At 26.7% G+C, this 17999-nt stretch overlaps 3 protein-coding genes across 3 annotated transcripts; 1 reads left to right on the top strand and 2 right to left on the bottom strand.

The window, feature by feature from the left end:
* The first annotated feature begins 765 nt into the window (after window positions 1-765).
* On the top strand, window positions 766-7402 carry LOC122510214 (protein giant). The gene is made up of 4 exons (XM_043624685.1): window positions 766-997; window positions 2984-3069; window positions 3339-4087; window positions 5458-7402. Exons 2-4 carry the CDS (start codon window positions 2992-2994, stop codon window positions 5696-5698), a joined length of 1068 nt encoding a protein of 355 aa, XP_043480620.1. The 5' UTR covers window positions 766-997; window positions 2984-2991; the 3' UTR covers window positions 5699-7402.
* A 1148-nt stretch (window positions 7403-8550) lies between these two features.
* LOC122510215 (zinc finger protein 511) lies at window positions 8551-10297 on the bottom strand. Its single transcript, XM_043624686.1, has 4 exons — window positions 10217-10297; window positions 9922-10089; window positions 9590-9773; window positions 8551-9142 (listed from the first exon to the last, which is right to left on the bottom strand). The coding sequence occupies exons 2-4, from the start codon at window positions 10062-10064 to the stop codon at window positions 8804-8806; spliced, it is 666 nt and encodes a 221-aa protein (XP_043480621.1). The 5' UTR covers window positions 10065-10089; window positions 10217-10297; the 3' UTR covers window positions 8551-8803.
* Window positions 10298-12048: 1751 nt separating this feature from the next.
* On the bottom strand, window positions 12049-17173 carry LOC122510196 (putative uncharacterized protein DDB_G0282133). Its single transcript, XM_043624663.1, has 2 exons — window positions 12768-17173; window positions 12049-12214 (listed from the first exon to the last, which is right to left on the bottom strand). Exons 1-2 carry the CDS (start codon window positions 17164-17166, stop codon window positions 12183-12185), a joined length of 4431 nt encoding a protein of 1476 aa, XP_043480598.1. The 5' UTR covers window positions 17167-17173; the 3' UTR covers window positions 12049-12182.
* Between the last annotated feature and the right edge of the window lie 826 nt (window positions 17174-17999).

Below are 17999 nucleotides of genomic sequence, written 5' to 3'. Positions count from 1 at the left end.
ATTTTTTAAAATTTATTATTATAATAGTACAATGAAAGAAAAATTTTTTTTGTTTTAAAGAAACCATTACTTTTCTATTATAAAATAAATATTTATTTGTATCGAATAATTTTAGAGTCAATTAAATCATAATTGTTTCAAATACTAAAATATTCGTTCAAATAAAATTTATTTGATTTAGACAAACATTTATTTGATTCAGGCAAATATTTAATTCATAATTTAGACAAGTATTCGGTTATTTGTAACAAATAAAAATTTTTTTTCATTAAAATAATTTAGGAGTAGTATTTGCACGAAAGGCTTCTCTCGTCTACAAATAATTAATTATAAATAATAATTATTCATAATTAAATAATTGTTAAAAAAATACAATAATTATAATATTTTAATTATTGTTATTATTTTCAGTAAATACAATATTCTACCTATTGTTATTATTTTCAGTAAATATAATATTCTAATTATATTTATATATACACGTGGTAAACGTGGAGAATTATTTTTTTTATATCGTAAAGCAATTGCTTTACGATATAGAAAAAATAATTCTCCACGTATATATTTTGAAAGTGAAAAGTGATTCTTGAAGTGTACTCAATATTGTGTATAGAAAATTGAAAAAAAAATACTTGGAAAAGAGCATTGATTGGCACGTGCCAACCCTACCACTGTGGTTAACCATTCCCCGCCCACAATTTTTCTTACCCCCACTCCCAAGAATTTTTGGGACTGCGTGCATATATAAGCAAAATCCCACCCTCTCTGAAACCGATTTTTACCTCGAATAGAGTAAATGGTTCACAGTGGAAATAGAGAAACCGTCGTCTCCTCCTCTATTTAAGTTTCCGGTGTCCTTTTTGGTAGTTCAGGTCTTAAGTAGTTCTGTAGTTCGGTTTACTTCGTTTCGTGTCTGTTCAGTTTCGAAAAGTCATTGGTAGACGAAACATCGTCACCTTGTTGTGTGTTTCTTGTGAATTTGGGATTTATTAAATAGGTAAGTACTCTCAGTTTTGCATTTTTCTTGTTTATTTTTCAATAATAATAATATTAATAATAATTTTTTAAATTGTTTCTTGAAAATTTTTTCTTTAGTTTTTTGATTTTGAAGTGAAATATATTTTTGTGTCAAGAGAAAAACAATATTAAGATACGCAAAATAGTTGTGAATTTTGTGCTTTTTTCGCATTGCGTTTTTTTAAAGTTTTTATTAACAATTATTAACAGTACTTATTGATTATTATTATTAGTAACAATAAAAAGTGATGTAAGTGTAACAGTGCAATTCGAAATTTTACAAATTTGTAGTATTTTTTGTCTACTTTATTTTTGCTGTCGATTTATTTATATTTCTTTCTATAATTAATTTTGTTTATAGTTTTTTACATTTGTTTTTATTTTCTTTTCAAAAATTTTCAATTAAAATTTTTATTTTCAATAATTTGATTTGCAATTAAAATTACAATTTTAAGAAATTCGATTTTTAATTAAAATGACTATTTTAAAGAATTCAATAATTAAATTCAAATTCGCAATTTTCGACAGTTCACTTGAATTTTAATGCATATTTTTTTGGACACTTAAAATATAATTTCAATTTTCGATTTGATTTCAATAATTGAAATTCACAATTTTTCAAAAATTTCGCTAAATTTTAATTCATATTTTGTTTTGTCATTGTTGGCAATTTTTTTATTTTCGATATAAATATTATTTCACTTTGAAAAAGTTGTAGGTTCTAATTTCAAGTTTATACGGCCTTATAATATTTTGATTATCTCTATTACGTAATCGCTTTGAAATGTAAATATAATTTATGATCCTTTAGTACAAGTGAAGGGTAATGAACTCGATTTCAAGATCATTGTCATCAGTTTGTCCATCTTTTAAATTCTATCTTTCATAACATATATTATAATCGGAAGTTGCTCGTGACACTGAGAGTTGAAAAAATGTTTACCTCTCTTTTTTCGCCATTTCTGTTATGAATCGAATTTTTTTAAATCACTTTTTTCTGAATTTTATTTACTTTTTTTTTGTTTGCTGCTATTTTTTTCTGTTTACTTTCTTTCAAAATTGAAAAATATTGTTATCTATTGTTTTCTTACCATAAAAATTAAATTTTTATTTTTTTTTCCTTTTTTTGTCTACTGTCTTTCAAAACACGGAAAAAAAATATTCGCCTGGAACAGCTACAAATTTCGATAGATTAGCCAAATTTTTAGTTGTTTCAGTTAAAACTTTCGTTATTCTAGAGAAACTTATCGCTGTTCCAGATAAAAATTTTTTTTCGTCTATTATTGCTACTGTTGTTACTATTATAATTACTATTATTATTTCTATTTTTTTAGTTTTATTACTTTTTTTATTAATTCTTTTTCAATTTTATTTTTGTCATTGTTAATTTTGATTAATAATGAAAAATTAACGATTCAAGTCTTGTTGAATTTTTAAGTGACATTTTAGGGCAAACAAAATTGTTTTGTGTTGTAAAATTTCTACCTATTTTCAAAAGGAATAGAAAAAATTCTATGTTTCGTAATATTGGAGCAAAGTATAATTGTTCTTTACAATTGGCCTAATTTCGAATTTTACTGCCTCATCGGGTGGTCCTGGGATAATTTTCACTTTGCAAATTGCGGGTGGACGAGAATTATTTTTTTCTAAAGAGAATCCTAAAAGTACCTGAATTTTAATTATACAGTTAAAATTCTTTTCTTCCCACTAAATGCCATTTGGTAATTTAATAAAATTTTATTGTCGCTGAAATATTTAACAAAAACAATTTTCTTTGAACTCAAAACAATATGTAATTTAAGACTATACGAAAGTTAATAATGTTTAATAATAATAACAATAATAATACTGATAAAAAATAATAATGCTAATAATAATTATTATTAAAGCAATAATAATAGTACTGGATTTTTTTTAATTACAATAGTAATTCGTTAATTAATCGTCATCATTGAATTTTTTGCAGTTGAAAAGATGAATTCGTACCTGCCAACGGCTGTAGACTTTCAGGCTTTGGATTTTACTTCAAAAATGAAAAATCCAATAGTGAAGGTAAGCGTCTTTTTCTAATTAAAAGAAAAAATTAATTAATAAAAAATAAAGTAAAAAATAATTAATTTGATTCGTTTTGTTGTCTCAATTTGATATCCTTAGAAAAACTATTTATTTAATTTTATTTTAATTATTAAATATTTAATTTGGTTCTAATAATAAATATTTAATTTTGTTTTAATTAATAAATATTTAATTTAATTTTAATTAATAAATATTTAATTTAATTTTAATTAATAAATATTTAATTTTTGCTTTTTTTGTTACAGACAGAGCAACCAGTATTGGATCTCTCGTGCAAGAAACAACCAATAATCACGACAAATTACGTGAATCGCATTCAACGCGATACATATTCCGATTCGTCATTTAATTCGTCAAATGAGGAACAAACGCAAGCGGCAAATTTATCATGTTCAAGTGAAAGAAGAGAGAATCCATTTGAAGTGCGCAGTTATATGGTGACACCGCCTTCCGAAGAGGAATCACCAAAAAAACCAAAATTCGAACAAACCTACACCACTGCAATCAGTTTACATTCAATTGATCATTTGGCGCACAATAATTATATGAATAGTCCACCGATTCACATACCAGTGCCAATTTTACCATCAGTTGGACAACAACAACAACAACAACAACAACAACAACAACAAACAGTTGTACCAACAGTGCCAACTATGTTACCATCAATTATTGTTCAGAATAGTAACAATAATAATAATAGTAGCAGTCATAATAATAATAATAGTAATAGCAATAGTCATTTAGTGCCACAAATTCAAATGCCAAATGCAACGTCGACAACACAGGATCCTGCGACAACGACAATGTCGACACCTGAATGCAAAAAATCGGCAAGACCATTTAAAGCTTACCCCAAAGATCCACTTTCGTTGAGCGTTGTTTCGGAATTGATATACGATCAAAATTCGAATGATGCGTATTCGGAGTTCCGGAAAAAGATGCTCGACTCTGTGAGAAGGAGTAATGAGGGGACGAATATTAAAATGAGGAGGTGAGCTATTGTTTTCATTTTTATTTTTTCGTATTTTTCGATATCTGAACTTTTGCAAATTATTTTTTTTATTTTCACTTTTTCAACTCAATTTTTTATTTCATGTTTTGATTCAACTGGATTTTTATTCAAGAATATTTTATTGAATTTAATTTTTATTTGGCAAAATTTTCCTTTAGCTGAATTTTTGTTTAGCAAAATTTTTCTTCAGCTGAATTTTTATTTAGAAAACTTTTCCTTTAGCTGAATTTTTATTTAGCAAAATTTTTCTTCAGCTGAATTTTTATTTAGCAAAATTTTTCTTTAGCTGAATTTTTATTTAGCAAAATTTTTCTTTAGCCGAATTTTTATTTATTTAAATTAGCAATTAATGAACTAATTATTTGACTAAAATTCCATTTAGCGGAATTTTTATTTCATTAAATTTTTACGAGAGCTTTTAATAAAATTAAATTTGTTTCTGCTAGGACTTTTTATAAGAGTAAATTTTTTTTCTCGCGAAATTTTTGTTTAGCTAAATTTTCATTCAGAAAAAATTTCCCCTTAGTTGAATTTAAATTTAACGAAAATTTCTAATTAATTAACTAATTATAATTTGGCTAAAATTTCAAAGAGCGGAATTTTTATTCAAATAATATTTTTTGAGAGTTTTTTTATTAAATTGAATTTTTTTTCTCGCAAAATTTTTATTCAGCTAAATATTTATTCAGCAAAATTTTACCATAGTTGAATTTTGATTTAACCAAATTGATGAACTAATAATTTGGCTGAAATTCCAATGAGTGGAATTTTTATTTAATTAAATTAAATTTAAATTTAATTAAAACTAAATTAAAGTTTTTCTTCGATCAATTTTTATTAAAAGTTTATTACTATTTATTTTTATTTAATTTATAAATAATTAGAAATAAAATTATAATTTGGACGAATTAGATAAATTAGAACAAAAAAAAAAGAGAAAAAAATAGTAAAATAAAAAAATTAGAATATTATTAATAAAAATTCTGATAATTCTGCTAAATAAAAATTGTAATTAATTAACATTGTAAAGCTTAAAATTCAACTTAATGGAAACTTGAACTGATTTAAATTTTTTTACAATAGGTTAACAGTTAAAAATACTTTACGAGAGCTTTTAACTAAATTAAATCATGAAAATTAGCTTATTTTTTTTAATTAGCCTAATTTTTTTACTCCAATCAAATTGTAGCAATAATTAATTTACTATTAATTAGTTCAACTAATTTTTTAATTTTGATTTAATTTTTAATTTTAATTTAGTTAAAAAATAAATTAAAAATTAGATTTAATATTATAATTTTAATTTTATTTAACTAATCAACTAATTAACAAATTTCTTTCGCTTGCAGGGTGTCGAAAAGTCCAGGATTGCCAACCAGCACCATGGACGAAAAAGATGCAGCTTATTGGGAGAGAAGAAAAAAAAATAACGAGGCCGCTAAACGCTCGAGGGACGCGAGACGAGCTAAAGAAGATGAAATAGCAATAAGAGCAGCTTTCCTTGAACAGGAAAATTTGAAACTTAAGTATGAGTTGGTTGCCCTGAGAAATGAAACAGCAAAACTAAGATGTATGATATACTCAAATTAAGAATTCACTCTTTAGGAAAACTTGCTCTCTACAATCCATTTCTTCTTTTTTCTTCGTTATTTTTTTTCTTTTTTTGTTGTTCTATTTTTTTTTTTTTTTAAGAAAATGACATGAAAATTATGTTTCATTGTTTAAAATGAATATTTATAGTTGTTTTTTTGTGAACTAGTTATAGACAGTGGTAGAAAATAATTAATTTATATTAGTTTAGGGATAAAAACATTATCGGGTTAGGTAAGGAACTATCTAATCCCTTGCCGAAAATTCCGAAAAAAATTATTTTGTTATTATGATTTTTTTTTTGAAGTCATCCTGAAACTTAGTCGCTGGCACGCTGAGGGAGGGAACTTTTTTTTTAATACGTATCTTTTTCGATAATTCTCATAGTTATTTATTTCATTGCACACACTTAATTATTATCATTATTAAATCATTTTAATTAATTAATTCATCGGTAGGAATTTTTGAGAAATAATGTAAACATTATTATTTAAGGAAGTCCCAAAGAAGGGCTTAGCCGATTGTAGAGAGATACTTATCAAATGGCAATTAATTATTCACTATAAAAAAAGGAAGTTAACAAAGTAAGCTATTTAATTAATGGCTTTTTTATTCGAAATGAAAGAATTTAATTTAATCATTATGCTATAAAAATTTATAGTATAATTGTTAAATGTTTGAAAATTTTTTCTTTCTTTCTTTCTTGAAATTTTTTCTATAATTGATTTTCTATTAGACTGAAATTAAATTAATGATAAATAATTATTCAAAAACTGATAATTTAAAAACAAAAACTGGTAATTTAAAAAAATAACAATTGCAATTAAAATAATACCTATTTTTAGTTAGGTAAAATTAATCTACAATTTGGCAATTCTTTCTTCTCGAGGATTTTTTTCTATCACTGTTTATAACTATTTTGTATTTTTTAAAAAAATATTTGAATTATAAAAAATGCAATTTTTTTTACGCTTGAAACAAAAATTGTCACCAAAGTTGGAGAGTTAGAAAGTTTTCACTAAACGAGTATTAACGTCAAAGAGCTGTGAAATTTTTCTCCATGTCCTTTTTATTGGAGGAACAATTAAAAATAATCATTTTGACAAAAAAGAAAAGAAAACCATTTTTAATGGTTTAAATAATAAATAGAAAATTAAGAATTTCAGTTTAAGATTCTACTTTGTTCAGATTAATTTTATAATTCTATTTTTAAAAAAACTTGTAACTTTGATTAAAATTTATGAGAGGATCTTGAATTTGTTTAATGAAAAAAATTTTTTACACTCAATTGTATATAGATTAGAATTCAGACCAAAAAAATGAAAAAAAAATTACAAAGCTGTGAAATGAGGAAAACGCAGTTTTCTTTTGTCTCAAAAAAAAAATAAATAAATAAAAAAAAAAATAGAAATGGAATTTTCAGGGATTGAGTAGAAGACTGATATTAGACTGATGTTATTAATGTATAAGAAAACATGATTGAATTCGAATCGAAAATATTTTTAATGAGCAGAGTGGATTTTTTTATACTTATATATATGGTCTTCATAGTCAGTAGCGATTAAGTGACAATTGTAAATATAAGATTTTAATTTAGACATTAAGTATATGATTGATCTCCGAATAAATGTTCCTATGTATATACAAAGTTTGTTATAATATTTAAGATATATTTATAATAAAAGTAAACAAATTTTTTGTGAATTTATATTTGTAAATTTATTATTTTGCGTAATTTTATGCAATTTTCAATTTTTTTTCAAACATTACTTAATATTAATATTAATTAATTAATTATGACTTATATTAATTATATCGTTCGTAATTAAAAATTGTTTTCTAAAAAATATTTTTGTTGCAAATTAAAAAATTTTAAACAATTTTCAAAGCAAGGTAAAATTTTAAATCTCAAAAGTACTAAATAGTAAAAAAAGAATTTTTAATTTAAATTCAAAATTAAATCAATTAAAGTAAATACTAATTGAATATTTAATTACATCACTATTTAAATATTTAAAAATTAGTGAAATTTAATACTTTTTACTTTCGAAATTTGAAAAAAAATAATATAAGTCTTAGATTGTATTACTTTCTCAATTTTAATAAAATGCAATTTTTAAAATTTTTTTCCACAAATTGCAATAAAATTAAATTACAGTTTAAGAACCCTCTAATTTAAAATTTTTTGGGAAAATTTTAATTTTCAATAATTAAAATTAAAAATTCTGAAGGACTTAGTTTTTTTGAAACATTTCGAATTTTAGACGTATTGTAAATAAACTTTCCTTTTTTTCAAATTATTAGAATTATTTGTATTTAGAAATAATTAAATTCCAGAAGATTTGCAATTGGAAGTTTAAAATTTTTAAATTTTGTTGAAAAATAAATTTGAATTAAAATTGTAATTTTTCCACGAGAATTAAAATTTTATGAAAATTACAATTTCAAATTTTCTAAAATTTAATTATTATTATAATTAGTAATAATTTTAATAATTTAAATATATTTAAAATAATTTAACAAAATTACTAAGGCATTGAATAAACTTTAGAAATTCTGAAATAATTATTTTTTTGATAAATTTTAATTATAATTTCTGCAAGATGAATTCCCGAAAATAATAAATTGAAAAAATTTTAAACAAAAGTAGAGATTTCGTCAAATTTTATTGAGACAAATTTCATATTTTGAAGATATTTATTACAATTTTTAAAAATAGAAAGAAAGAAGGAAATATATTTAAAAATTAGAAAAAATTATTTGAAAATCAAAATTTTGACTGTTAAAATTAAAAAAATACCCAGAAATTATTAATTTTAGGTGTGGATAGAATAAATGAATGACGAAATAAATATTATGATCATTATAAGTATAATATATTAACAATTTCTATACCCAATATTTAGTCAACATTTTTACAGAATTATTAAATTTAATTCATTAATTCATATTAAGTTATTAATTAAATAATTAAATAAATTGATTTAAAACTTAACCAAAAAAATTAAAATTGAAATAAAATTAATTTTACGATATTCTTTGTTAATTTAAAATTCAGTCTATGTTAGAATTTTGCAAAAGTATATTATTGTAAATTAAGTCCAATTATGCTAAATGAGTTCGCAAATTCATTGCCGAATTTTTATCGAGTAAAATTTGTCTTGGAACAAATTTCAAAGTTGATTTAGATTCTTCGGTTTGAAATTCATTGATTACATTAGTTTCGCAGGCTATTTTTTTATTACTTTCAAAATCGTCATTATGTTTTCGTTTTTGTGAGAGATTTTGTTCATTCATTGTATTTATTGATTCCCATTTTTCCAACTGTCCCCGATGTAGAAAAGTGCCAAAACTTTTTGTATATTTGTGAATAGAAGAACAATGTTCGTCTCGTTCGGATTGACTGTTGAATTTTAAATTACATTTTTGTACGTAGCATTCATACTGAAAATAAAAAGAGAAAAATACAATTATAATACTATTACAATTGTTAGAAGAAAATTTTTCTAAATTTTCAATTACTTTTCTTTTGAAATTTTTATTATTATTTGAATATTTTTTTTCTTACACTAATATTTAATAAATTCTTTTTTTCTCGATTTTGGGATTTATTTACATTATTGTTCTGTTGAAATTTTTATTTATTTATTTATTGAATTTATTTTCCTTACAAAAATATTTTTAAAAATTCTTTTTTTTCTCGATTTTAGATTTTATTTATATTAATTTTCTTTTGAATTTTTTATTTATTTATTTATTGAATTTATTTTCCTTACAAAGATATTTTTAAAAATTCTTTTTTTTCTCGACTTTAGATTTTATTTATATTAATTTTATTTTAGATTTTCTTTTGGATTTTTTATTTATTTATATTAGGAAATAAAGTGTTACCATAGGTTGCTTTTTCGATAGGAGTTTGAAGAAAATATTGTCATGATCTTCTTGAATGTGAATATCAAGAAGTCTGGCACTTGGTTTTGGTATGTTACACTTTGAGCAAATGAATTGTTCAAAGCAATTGTTGTTTAATTCCTCTTGATCGACGTTTCCATCCGGTACGGAAAGTCTGTCTGATCTATAAAAACAATTTTTGAACAAAAAATTTTACAAAAATAATTCAAAAGATAAAAATTATTCTGTCGAATTTACTTTAAATTGGATAAATTATTGTTCAAAGTCTGAAGTTTCTAATCGTATCTAATTTTAATCCTTCTTCTACTTACAATTCTAAAAATGATTCCTCGGCATTCTGAATATTAACTCCTCGTCCCAATGTACCATTAATTTGACAATTTGTTTTCGTACATTCGTTTTTTTCAAAGACATCATTTAAATATGGACCAGATTCGTCAATTTCCATTTGCATCTTTTAGGTCTTGTTAAAATTTTCACTTTTTTGTTGTAATAAATATTTGAATAAATATTACTACTAATTATTTAAATAACTATTACTACTAATTTTTTGAATAAATATTGAACATTAGACAACTTAGAAATATTTAAACATTTAAAGCTTACTTTCCACTATTGTAAAAATTGTTTTTCTTTGAAAATTATAACCAAGGAAGCTAGTTTTCTTGATAAAAACAAATAAACGTCAGGTACATGACATAAATATTGAACCTAGTTTAACCTGAAGTCCCTGAAATTTTGTTTTAGGTTCCATCTGTTATTACTTCTCAGAACTTTTAGTCTGGTAGTTAGAAAAAGGTTTTCTTGGGAATGCACAGATGGCTTTAGTTGGTGTAGAAATATTTGACAATACCTATTGAAGGTTAATTATTTGTAGTAGGTAAAAAGGAAATATTGTTATTAGATAAAAGTAGTGTTCTGTATTAAATTATTTTATTATTATGAATAAAAAAAAATTTAAAAAAATTTTTTTATTAATTTTTTGTTATTTATTATTAATAAAAATGTAATTATTATTAATAATTAATTAATAATGTCATGTCTTCAAAGTTGATTGGCTCAGACAAATATTTCATTTTCATTTACTCCGAAGTGAAAATGGAATATTTGTCAGAGCCAATCAAATTTAACAGTACATACGAAGGTGAAAATACCCTTAAGTTTTCAAAATAATAATTATCGTTTTGATTCCTTGACCTTCAAAATTTATTTTCTTGTATTGGTCTAGCTGTACATAAATTATCCTCAAAAAGAGTGTTAACAATTTTTTTGTTGTGATTACAGGACTAAATAGAGAAGAGACAAGGAAAAAGGAAGAATCAGTGAAAAAGTTTCTTCGTACAACGATCGGTGAGTCCATTTTATTATTATTTTATTATAATTTATTGAAGTTTTTAGAATTCTGATCATAAATTAATTTTCACGCGTGTACTTCTAGAGAAAAAATTTATTTGAATCCTTCTAAATTATTTATTTGTACTAAATTTGGAACCAATAAATAAATTAGTAGGTTCTGTAACAAACATAATTTTATTTAGTTTATAATTATATTTCATAATATTTATTCTAAAACTTTAATTCAAATTAATTATATTTGGCTTAAATAACATTTCACTATAAAAAAAGAAAAGAAATTGCAAACCTGATTACAATACATTTTTTAACTCAACTTTTGAATTTAAATGTCGAGAATTTAAATATTTTTAATTTCCAAACGTCAACGACCCATAAATTTATTTTACCAACCTAAAAAAGTTCATAGCACAATAAAATGTTAGATAAATAAATATTTTAATAAATTTCTTATTAGAACAATATAAACAAAAAACGATTATTGCAAAATTTGTAAAAAGTAATAATAATTATTAAATAACTATGAGCCAGGCTCAATTTTACAAAATTAAAAATGGCGTATCCAATATGGCGGAGAAAATTCACATTGCTTTAAAAAGTCGCGGGTTGAAGAAAAAAATTGCAATTTTTTAAAAATAACTTTACTTAACATTTTACTTTCATTATTTTTTACCTTGAGAGTTAAATTTTGGTACAAATTGTATTTTTAATAAGTGCCAGACTAGAACACTTAATAATTTATTTAATTACGTTAATTGTTCTGGGGATTTAATGATTTTGAAAATATTTTTTTAAAAAAATTGACAACTATTTTGAAATAAATTTTACCAGGTTTTTTTTTTAATTATATTTTTTACAATCTTGAATTCTTGTCATGACTAATTTACAAATAACAATTGAAAAAAATATCTTTTTCTTTTTATAGTTATAATGCGACAATTAATATAAAGAAATTATAAAAATGCTATAATATAAAATAACTAATTATGATTAACATTTTCAAAATATAAACGAAGATAAATTTGTTTTTAACAAAAGCATATACATGATGAGTATTAATAATTAATAAAGTATAATAAAAGCTATGAATCGTTAAAATTATAATTTAATAGATAATAATTTATAATTCGTCTTTAATCTATCACATCTTTTTCATAATCATTCGACTAGCAATCTGGTTTTTAAGTTTTCCAATACCTCCGTCATTTTTGTTTCCAGTTCATTCTTTCGCATCGTTTCTTCCCGTTTTTCCTGAAACATAAATACGAATTCATTTTTTTTTTTAATCTGAAATTTTTAATACAGCAATTTTATTATATAAATTATGTTGTATATAACTATAATTGAATGGTTATAATTATATACATACCTAATATTACAAATTATTATAATTATATAATTATATATTATTATAATTATATAATAATAATAATTGTATAATATAATTATAAATAATTAATTGTATTGTATATTGTCTGTAATGTTTAAATAGTTGATTAAATTTATTTAGAAATTCAGAACCAGTTTAAAAAACCTCCTGAGGGTTTAGAGTTTTTTGAGAGCAGTGACCAAAGTAAAGATCTAATTTCTATAATTGGTTAGTGTTAACTTTATCTATTTCACTTTCCGTTTCCTTTGGAACTTGTCATCATAATAACTGGTGACTTCCGGTGCAATCATCAATTTAGGTCCATTCGCAGATTCCCTCTTATTATAAAGTGGTTTACTTTCAAAATTTATAACTTATAATCATGTGTCTTTAAAATTTTTTTCCTTTATACTTAAAAATTTTTTGATTCTTTACCTGTAGTTCTCATTCTTTTTCGTAGCACTCTTTCTCGACTGTCATTCCTCTCTTTTTGATTGGTCCTTGCTGTCGTTGTTGCTGTTAATTTTCTTCCCTCTCTGCAATTTGCGGTTCTTCGATTTTTATTTCTCGTAGTGGAAATTTGTGAGCAATTTGTTGATGTAATTGGTTCGACACGTCTAAATTTTTGTTCGATTGGCACTGTTGTCGCTGTTTCGAATTTAAAAGAAGAATCCTCGTTTGCTGCTGGTAACTTGACAGTGCTTACTGTTTTAATAAACGACTGAGATGGTTGATAGAAATGTTGGGAATGAACACCACCGACAGGAAGATTGTGAGGATCAATGAAGGACGAAGAAGTTTTCTCAGTTTCTGGACCAGATGTTTCGTATTCGTAAGCAGTTACATCATCGGAATGTGAAGGATACTTCTCTTTGTTTCCTCCTCTTTTTTCTCCTCTGTTTTCTTCTCTGCTTACTCCTCTGTTTCTCTCTGCTTCTCCTATATATACTCCTCTATTTTCTTTTATGTTTACTCTTCTATTTTCCCCTCCTTTTACTCCTCGTTTTTCTCCTCTATTTCCACCTCTGGTTTCTCCTCTGTTTTCACCTCTTTGGGGAAGTATGCTTAATGGATAGTTTTCCCTTTCCACTTTAGCAAATCCCTCTTCTTGAGGGATTCTTCTTTGATGACCATCAGTATCACTATTTTGTTGAGATGAATACTCTCCTTCTGATTTTTCAAAGTCTTTGTCTTTCGAGGATCTTCGACTCAGTGAATAGTGTGTTATGGGTGTTGTAAAAATTGGTTGTTCGTAAGGGTTGAGAACAGCAGTTAAGGGCTGATAGGTTACGGGACGTACCACATTTGTAGTCACAGTACCATCAAAAACGTAATCGAACGGCGAGGGCCATGCTCTAAATTCTTTGTCTTCGATTTCGTGAAGATTTTTTATTGTCAGCTTTTCCGGAAGACCGGCTGGTGTTCTGTAATTGTTTTCCCTTGATTCCACTGCTGATTCTGGTAATTTTTTTTGAGTTTTGTATTTATTTACTCTAGCTGGTAATCTGCCTTGTATTACATTTTTTCTGTTCTTGTCTGGATTTGTATTTCTGCTCTTGTCTTTATTTGCAATTCTGTTCTTGTCTGTATTTGTATTTCTGTTCTTGTCTGCATTTGTATTTCTGCTCTTGTCTGCATTTGTATTTCTGCTCTTGCCCGTATTTGTATTTCTATTCTTGTCTGTATTTTTATTTTTTTCTGCATTTGTATTTCTATAGTCTTCTGCATTTGTATTTCTATAATTTTCTGCATTTTCATTTCTGTAGTTTTCAGCATTTGTATTTCTATAGTTTTCTGCATTTATATTTCTATAGTTTTCTGCATCTGTATTTTTGTTGTTTTCTGCATTTGCATTTCTGTAATTTTCTGTATTCGCATTCCTGTAGTTGTCAGCACTTGGATTTCTATAGTTCTCTCCATTTGTATTTCTATAGTTTTCTGTATTTGTGTTTCTGTAGTTTTCTTTAGGATGTGAACTGTTGAAGATGTTAAATTCTGCTAAATGCTCATTAGGAAGGTGAATGTAGTTCTTTTTGATTTCAACATTTGGTGATGATGCTGATGGATAGGGGAACGGATACTGTTGATATTGCTTTTCATTTGGTTCATATTGTCTTAGTATCCAATGTTCAGGAGCTATTGTCTCATAAGTTGGTGGGTAATAAGGAGTTGTTTGATGAAACACATTCTGGTATTCTTGAGTTCCAGGTGATATGTAATTTATTGGAATTGTCTCTCTAGTTGGTGGGACAAAATTTTCGTTTCTAGGAGTAAATGTTACGTATTCTTCCTGAAGTTCCCCTAAAACCGTTTCTTTGTTATCATGGTTGTTATGTCTGTTGCCTTTTCTAGGAATTTGTACTACTCTGTCTTGCTTTGTTTCGTGTGCAACAGGACTTGTGTTGTTATACTGATGCCTTGATGACTTTTTTCGTTTACTCGCCGATGGTCTATATGTTTCAATTTGTGATTTTTCGGTTGTTGTCGTCGCTGATGAGGAACCGGAAATTTTTCTTGAATTTTTAACAGTTTTATTCGGAACTATAGTTGAATTTTGTTTAGAAACGGATTGACCATTACGTCTTCTAAACGGTTTATCGTATTCAGAAATTATACTACTTGCATTTTTAGCCACTGACTTATCTCCATTGTTGTACGTTTTCAAACTAAACTGCTTTCTCGGATGTTTTGAATTTCCTCCTTTTTTTGAATTCGAATCAGGAAGTGATTTCGCTTCGGTAAAAACTTTTTTTGATAACTTTGTGTTTTTACTTGTTACTTCTGGTTTTTCTTCGAGTTCATATTCTTCGTACTTATTTTCAGCGGGGATGTAGTTCTCCTTTTTGGGGTTATCAATTTTTTTTCTGCTTCTCAATGTCTCTGCTTCCGTAGTTTGGATTTTGTTGATATCGTAAATACCAGTGTCGGGATTCTTGAACATTGTGAAATAATCAGCTACCTTGTCGTCGACGATTCCTTGCTTTTCAAGACTCTCGCCGTAACTATTACGGAGAATTTCGTTTGCTCTACTTTTCTCGCGATCGTAATTTATCGGTAGGACTGTCGATGGATACTCGTTAGTATTGAACGGAATATCGTAATTTTCGGTTGTTTTTTCGTTATCGTAACTGATTGTCGTGGATTCGTAACTGTTGGGAGTTTTTTCTTCTTCTGGTTTTTTGTACTTGGATGATCCTTCCTCGTAATCAGCATAGTCTGTTGATTCTTGCGAAGGATTTTTGGAATATTCTTCTGAGGATGATTCGTCGTCGTTGTATCTTTCATTGGCTCTACTGTCATTCTCGTCGTCGTCGTCGTAATTTGATGATTTATCTTCGTACTGTTCCTCGGAATTATCATCGTCTAATGACTCTGGTGATTCACTGTCATAGGTTTCCCTAGAATCGGAACTGACATTTTCTCTCGAATCGTCGTAGAATTCTTTAGAATCGGAGTCATTTTTTTCCCTTGTGTCGGAATTTATATTCTCTCGCGAATTATAATCAACTTTCTCTCTTGAATTAGTTACTCTTTCTTGTGAGTTGTAATCTTGTGAATTGTAATCTCGTGGATTATTATCTCGTGGATTATCTTGTGAATTGTTATCTCGTGCGTTATCTTGTGAATTGTAATCTAGTCGACTATCTTTAGAGTTCGGATTTTTAGCTTCGTTTCCACTCTTTATTCCCTTATCCTTACTATCGAAATGATGGTCATCAGTCTGCTGTTTATTTTTGTTGAAAGGTCCACTACTGTAGTTTTTATTCTTTGACAATTTGGGTATTTTTTCCTTCTTCGGTGGATTTTCGAAAGGGAAATCTGTAACGAGACCGGAGGGATCCATCACTTCCTTGTCACTAAAAATTTCCTTACTTTCCTCGTTGTAGCTTTCTTTACTTTCTTTGTTTCGGTACTCGAAATCTTCATCATCCGATTGTTTGTCATTTCTGGAGAAAAATTCGTCGTTCTTGAAATCGATATCATCGAAAACTTTCTTGTTGTCATCATCATCATCGTCGTCTTCGATTTGTTCGGTATTTTTGAATTTACTATCAAAATCCTTACCAAATGGATATACGGGAAGTAGGGGTGGAAGATTAGGAGCGATTGGTAGGGGGATTTTTACTAAATAAGGTACAAGGAGTGGAGGTTTGGTACTTTCGTCATCATTCGAACGGAGTTTGATCAGATTGGGTGATTTGGTATTCTCATTAATACGCGATCTGACGTCTATTAAATTAGGAGCACTAATTGGCTTGTTCCGTTCATCATAATCTATTTCGTAGTCGGGTACATCAATAGGTGGTGGTGGTGGCGGAGGAGGTGGAGGCGGAGGTGGTGGTATCGAAGGTCGGGGTGTACTTTGCATTGTAGGTGTAGGTCGTGGACCATGAAATATAGTTTCGTATTGCTTCAGATGTCCAACAAGATCAGAATTATTTCCAAAATTAACAACACCTGTTAAGCGAAGTGTTTCTCTTTGCCTGGCTTGTGCTGGGGTTGCAGCTGCAGTCTGTGGTTGCAAAGGTTTTGCTGCTGTGGTTGGAAAAAATGGCACAGGCGCTGGAGTTGCTGGTGGATTTGGCAATGATGCTATCTGTAATGGCATTGGGTTCCAACCAAGTGCTTCAACTAATCCCTGTATAAGCACACCAAGAGCCCTTTTATCCCTTGGATCAGTTGTTCTATTTAGAGCCAACATTTCTTCCTCAACTTTTTGAATCAAAATGTCCTCCCCATCTTTTGTGATTTTCTTTTCTCCGAATTCTGTTGGTTGTATGAAATTGTCAATCGGTACAATTATTCCCAACACGTGACCATTTAGAAGAAACATCCAAACAATTATCATCTTATAATCCATCTTTTCTATCTCGGTATTACAAACACTTTTTTATTCTCGTGAAATCACTTCACTATTTTGTCTACACATAATTATGATCACAATTTAAATTTTGATATTTATTTAGTTATTGCACAAATTAGCGAATGGATCGACATTATTAAGGGAAAAAAAGTTGAGGGAATTAAAGAAGTGAGATAATAATACAATAGAGTTAGAGATTGGTCCAAGAGAGGTGTACTTGTTGGTTGAAAGTCTTTTCGTAAACTGAGTAACAACTGTCGCTGGCAAAGGCAATAAACAATGGATTTGAGGGTGGGGGACAAATTTTTGCATAATATTGAAAAGAACCGTCAACTCCATCAATGAGTTTCTCTTCAATTGCATGGATCTACCCATTGATTTCAAAGAACTGAAGCGCGACGGTGCAATGGTTGTAAACGAAAAAAAAAATCTATTGGACTAAGAGAATGTGTCGAATCGTTAAAAATTGTATTATTGCTTATGGCTGAAAATTCCTCGTATCTTTTATTACTTCTCTCACTAAAAGAACTTGATATTTACCTCCAGTTTTATAACTTAATAATCGAAAGCGTAAATACACCTTCGTTTATATACAGAACTTAGCTTAATTAGTCTCAATTTTAGACAATTAAGGTCAATATTTAGTTAAGAATTTCTTTGTGGGGAAAAAAATTACAATTATTTTCTGTTCTGAAAAGTAGATGAAATTACATAAAATAAAAGGTTCGTTTAGTCATTGAGATAAATGGAGCATTAGAAAAATTTTAAACCAAAATGTTTAGAAATTAAAAAGTAGAATAGAT

This window comes from Leptopilina heterotoma, unplaced genomic scaffold (assembly GCF_015476425.1).
Source record: "Leptopilina heterotoma isolate Lh14 unplaced genomic scaffold, ASM1547642v1 Lhet_68, whole genome shotgun sequence".
NCBI lineage: Eukaryota > Metazoa > Arthropoda > Insecta > Hymenoptera > Figitidae > Leptopilina > Leptopilina heterotoma.
The sequence above is the reverse complement of the archived record's forward strand: the minus strand, read 5'-3'. Positions and strand labels throughout refer to the sequence as shown.

What these genes read in the sequence shown, in the direction of transcription:
- LOC122510214 (XM_043624685.1), top strand. Translation starts at nt 2,992, where the DNA reads ATGAATTCGTACCTGCCAACGGCTGTAGACTTTCAGGCTTTGGATTTT. An exon ending in TGAAAAATCCAATAGTGAAG is followed by an intron (nt 3,070 to 3,338) that starts GTAAGCGTCTTT and finishes TTTTTGTTACAG; the next exon opens with ACAGAGCAACCAGTATTGGA. An exon ending in ACGAATATTAAAATGAGGAG is followed by an intron (nt 4,088 to 5,457) that starts GTGAGCTATTGT and finishes TTTCGCTTGCAG; the next exon opens with GGTGTCGAAAAGTCCAGGAT.
- LOC122510215 (XM_043624686.1), bottom strand. Translation starts at nt 10,064, where the DNA reads ATGCAAATGGAAATTGACGAATCTGGTCCATATTTAAATGATGTCTTT. An exon ending in GAGGAATCATTTTTAGAATT is followed by an intron (nt 9,774 to 9,921) that starts GTAAGTAGAAGA and finishes TTGTTTTTATAG; the next exon opens with ATCAGACAGACTTTCCGTAC. An exon ending in TATCGAAAAAGCAACCTATG is followed by an intron (nt 9,143 to 9,589) that starts GTAACACTTTAT and finishes TTTTATTTTCAG; the next exon opens with TATGAATGCTACGTACAAAA.
- LOC122510196 (XM_043624663.1), bottom strand. Translation starts at nt 17,166, where the DNA reads ATGTTTCTTCTAAATGGTCACGTGTTGGGAATAATTGTACCGATTGAC. An exon ending in AAAAAGAATGAGAACTACAG is followed by an intron (nt 12,215 to 12,767) that starts GTAAAGAATCAA and finishes TTTATGTTTCAG; the next exon opens with GAAAAACGGGAAGAAACGAT.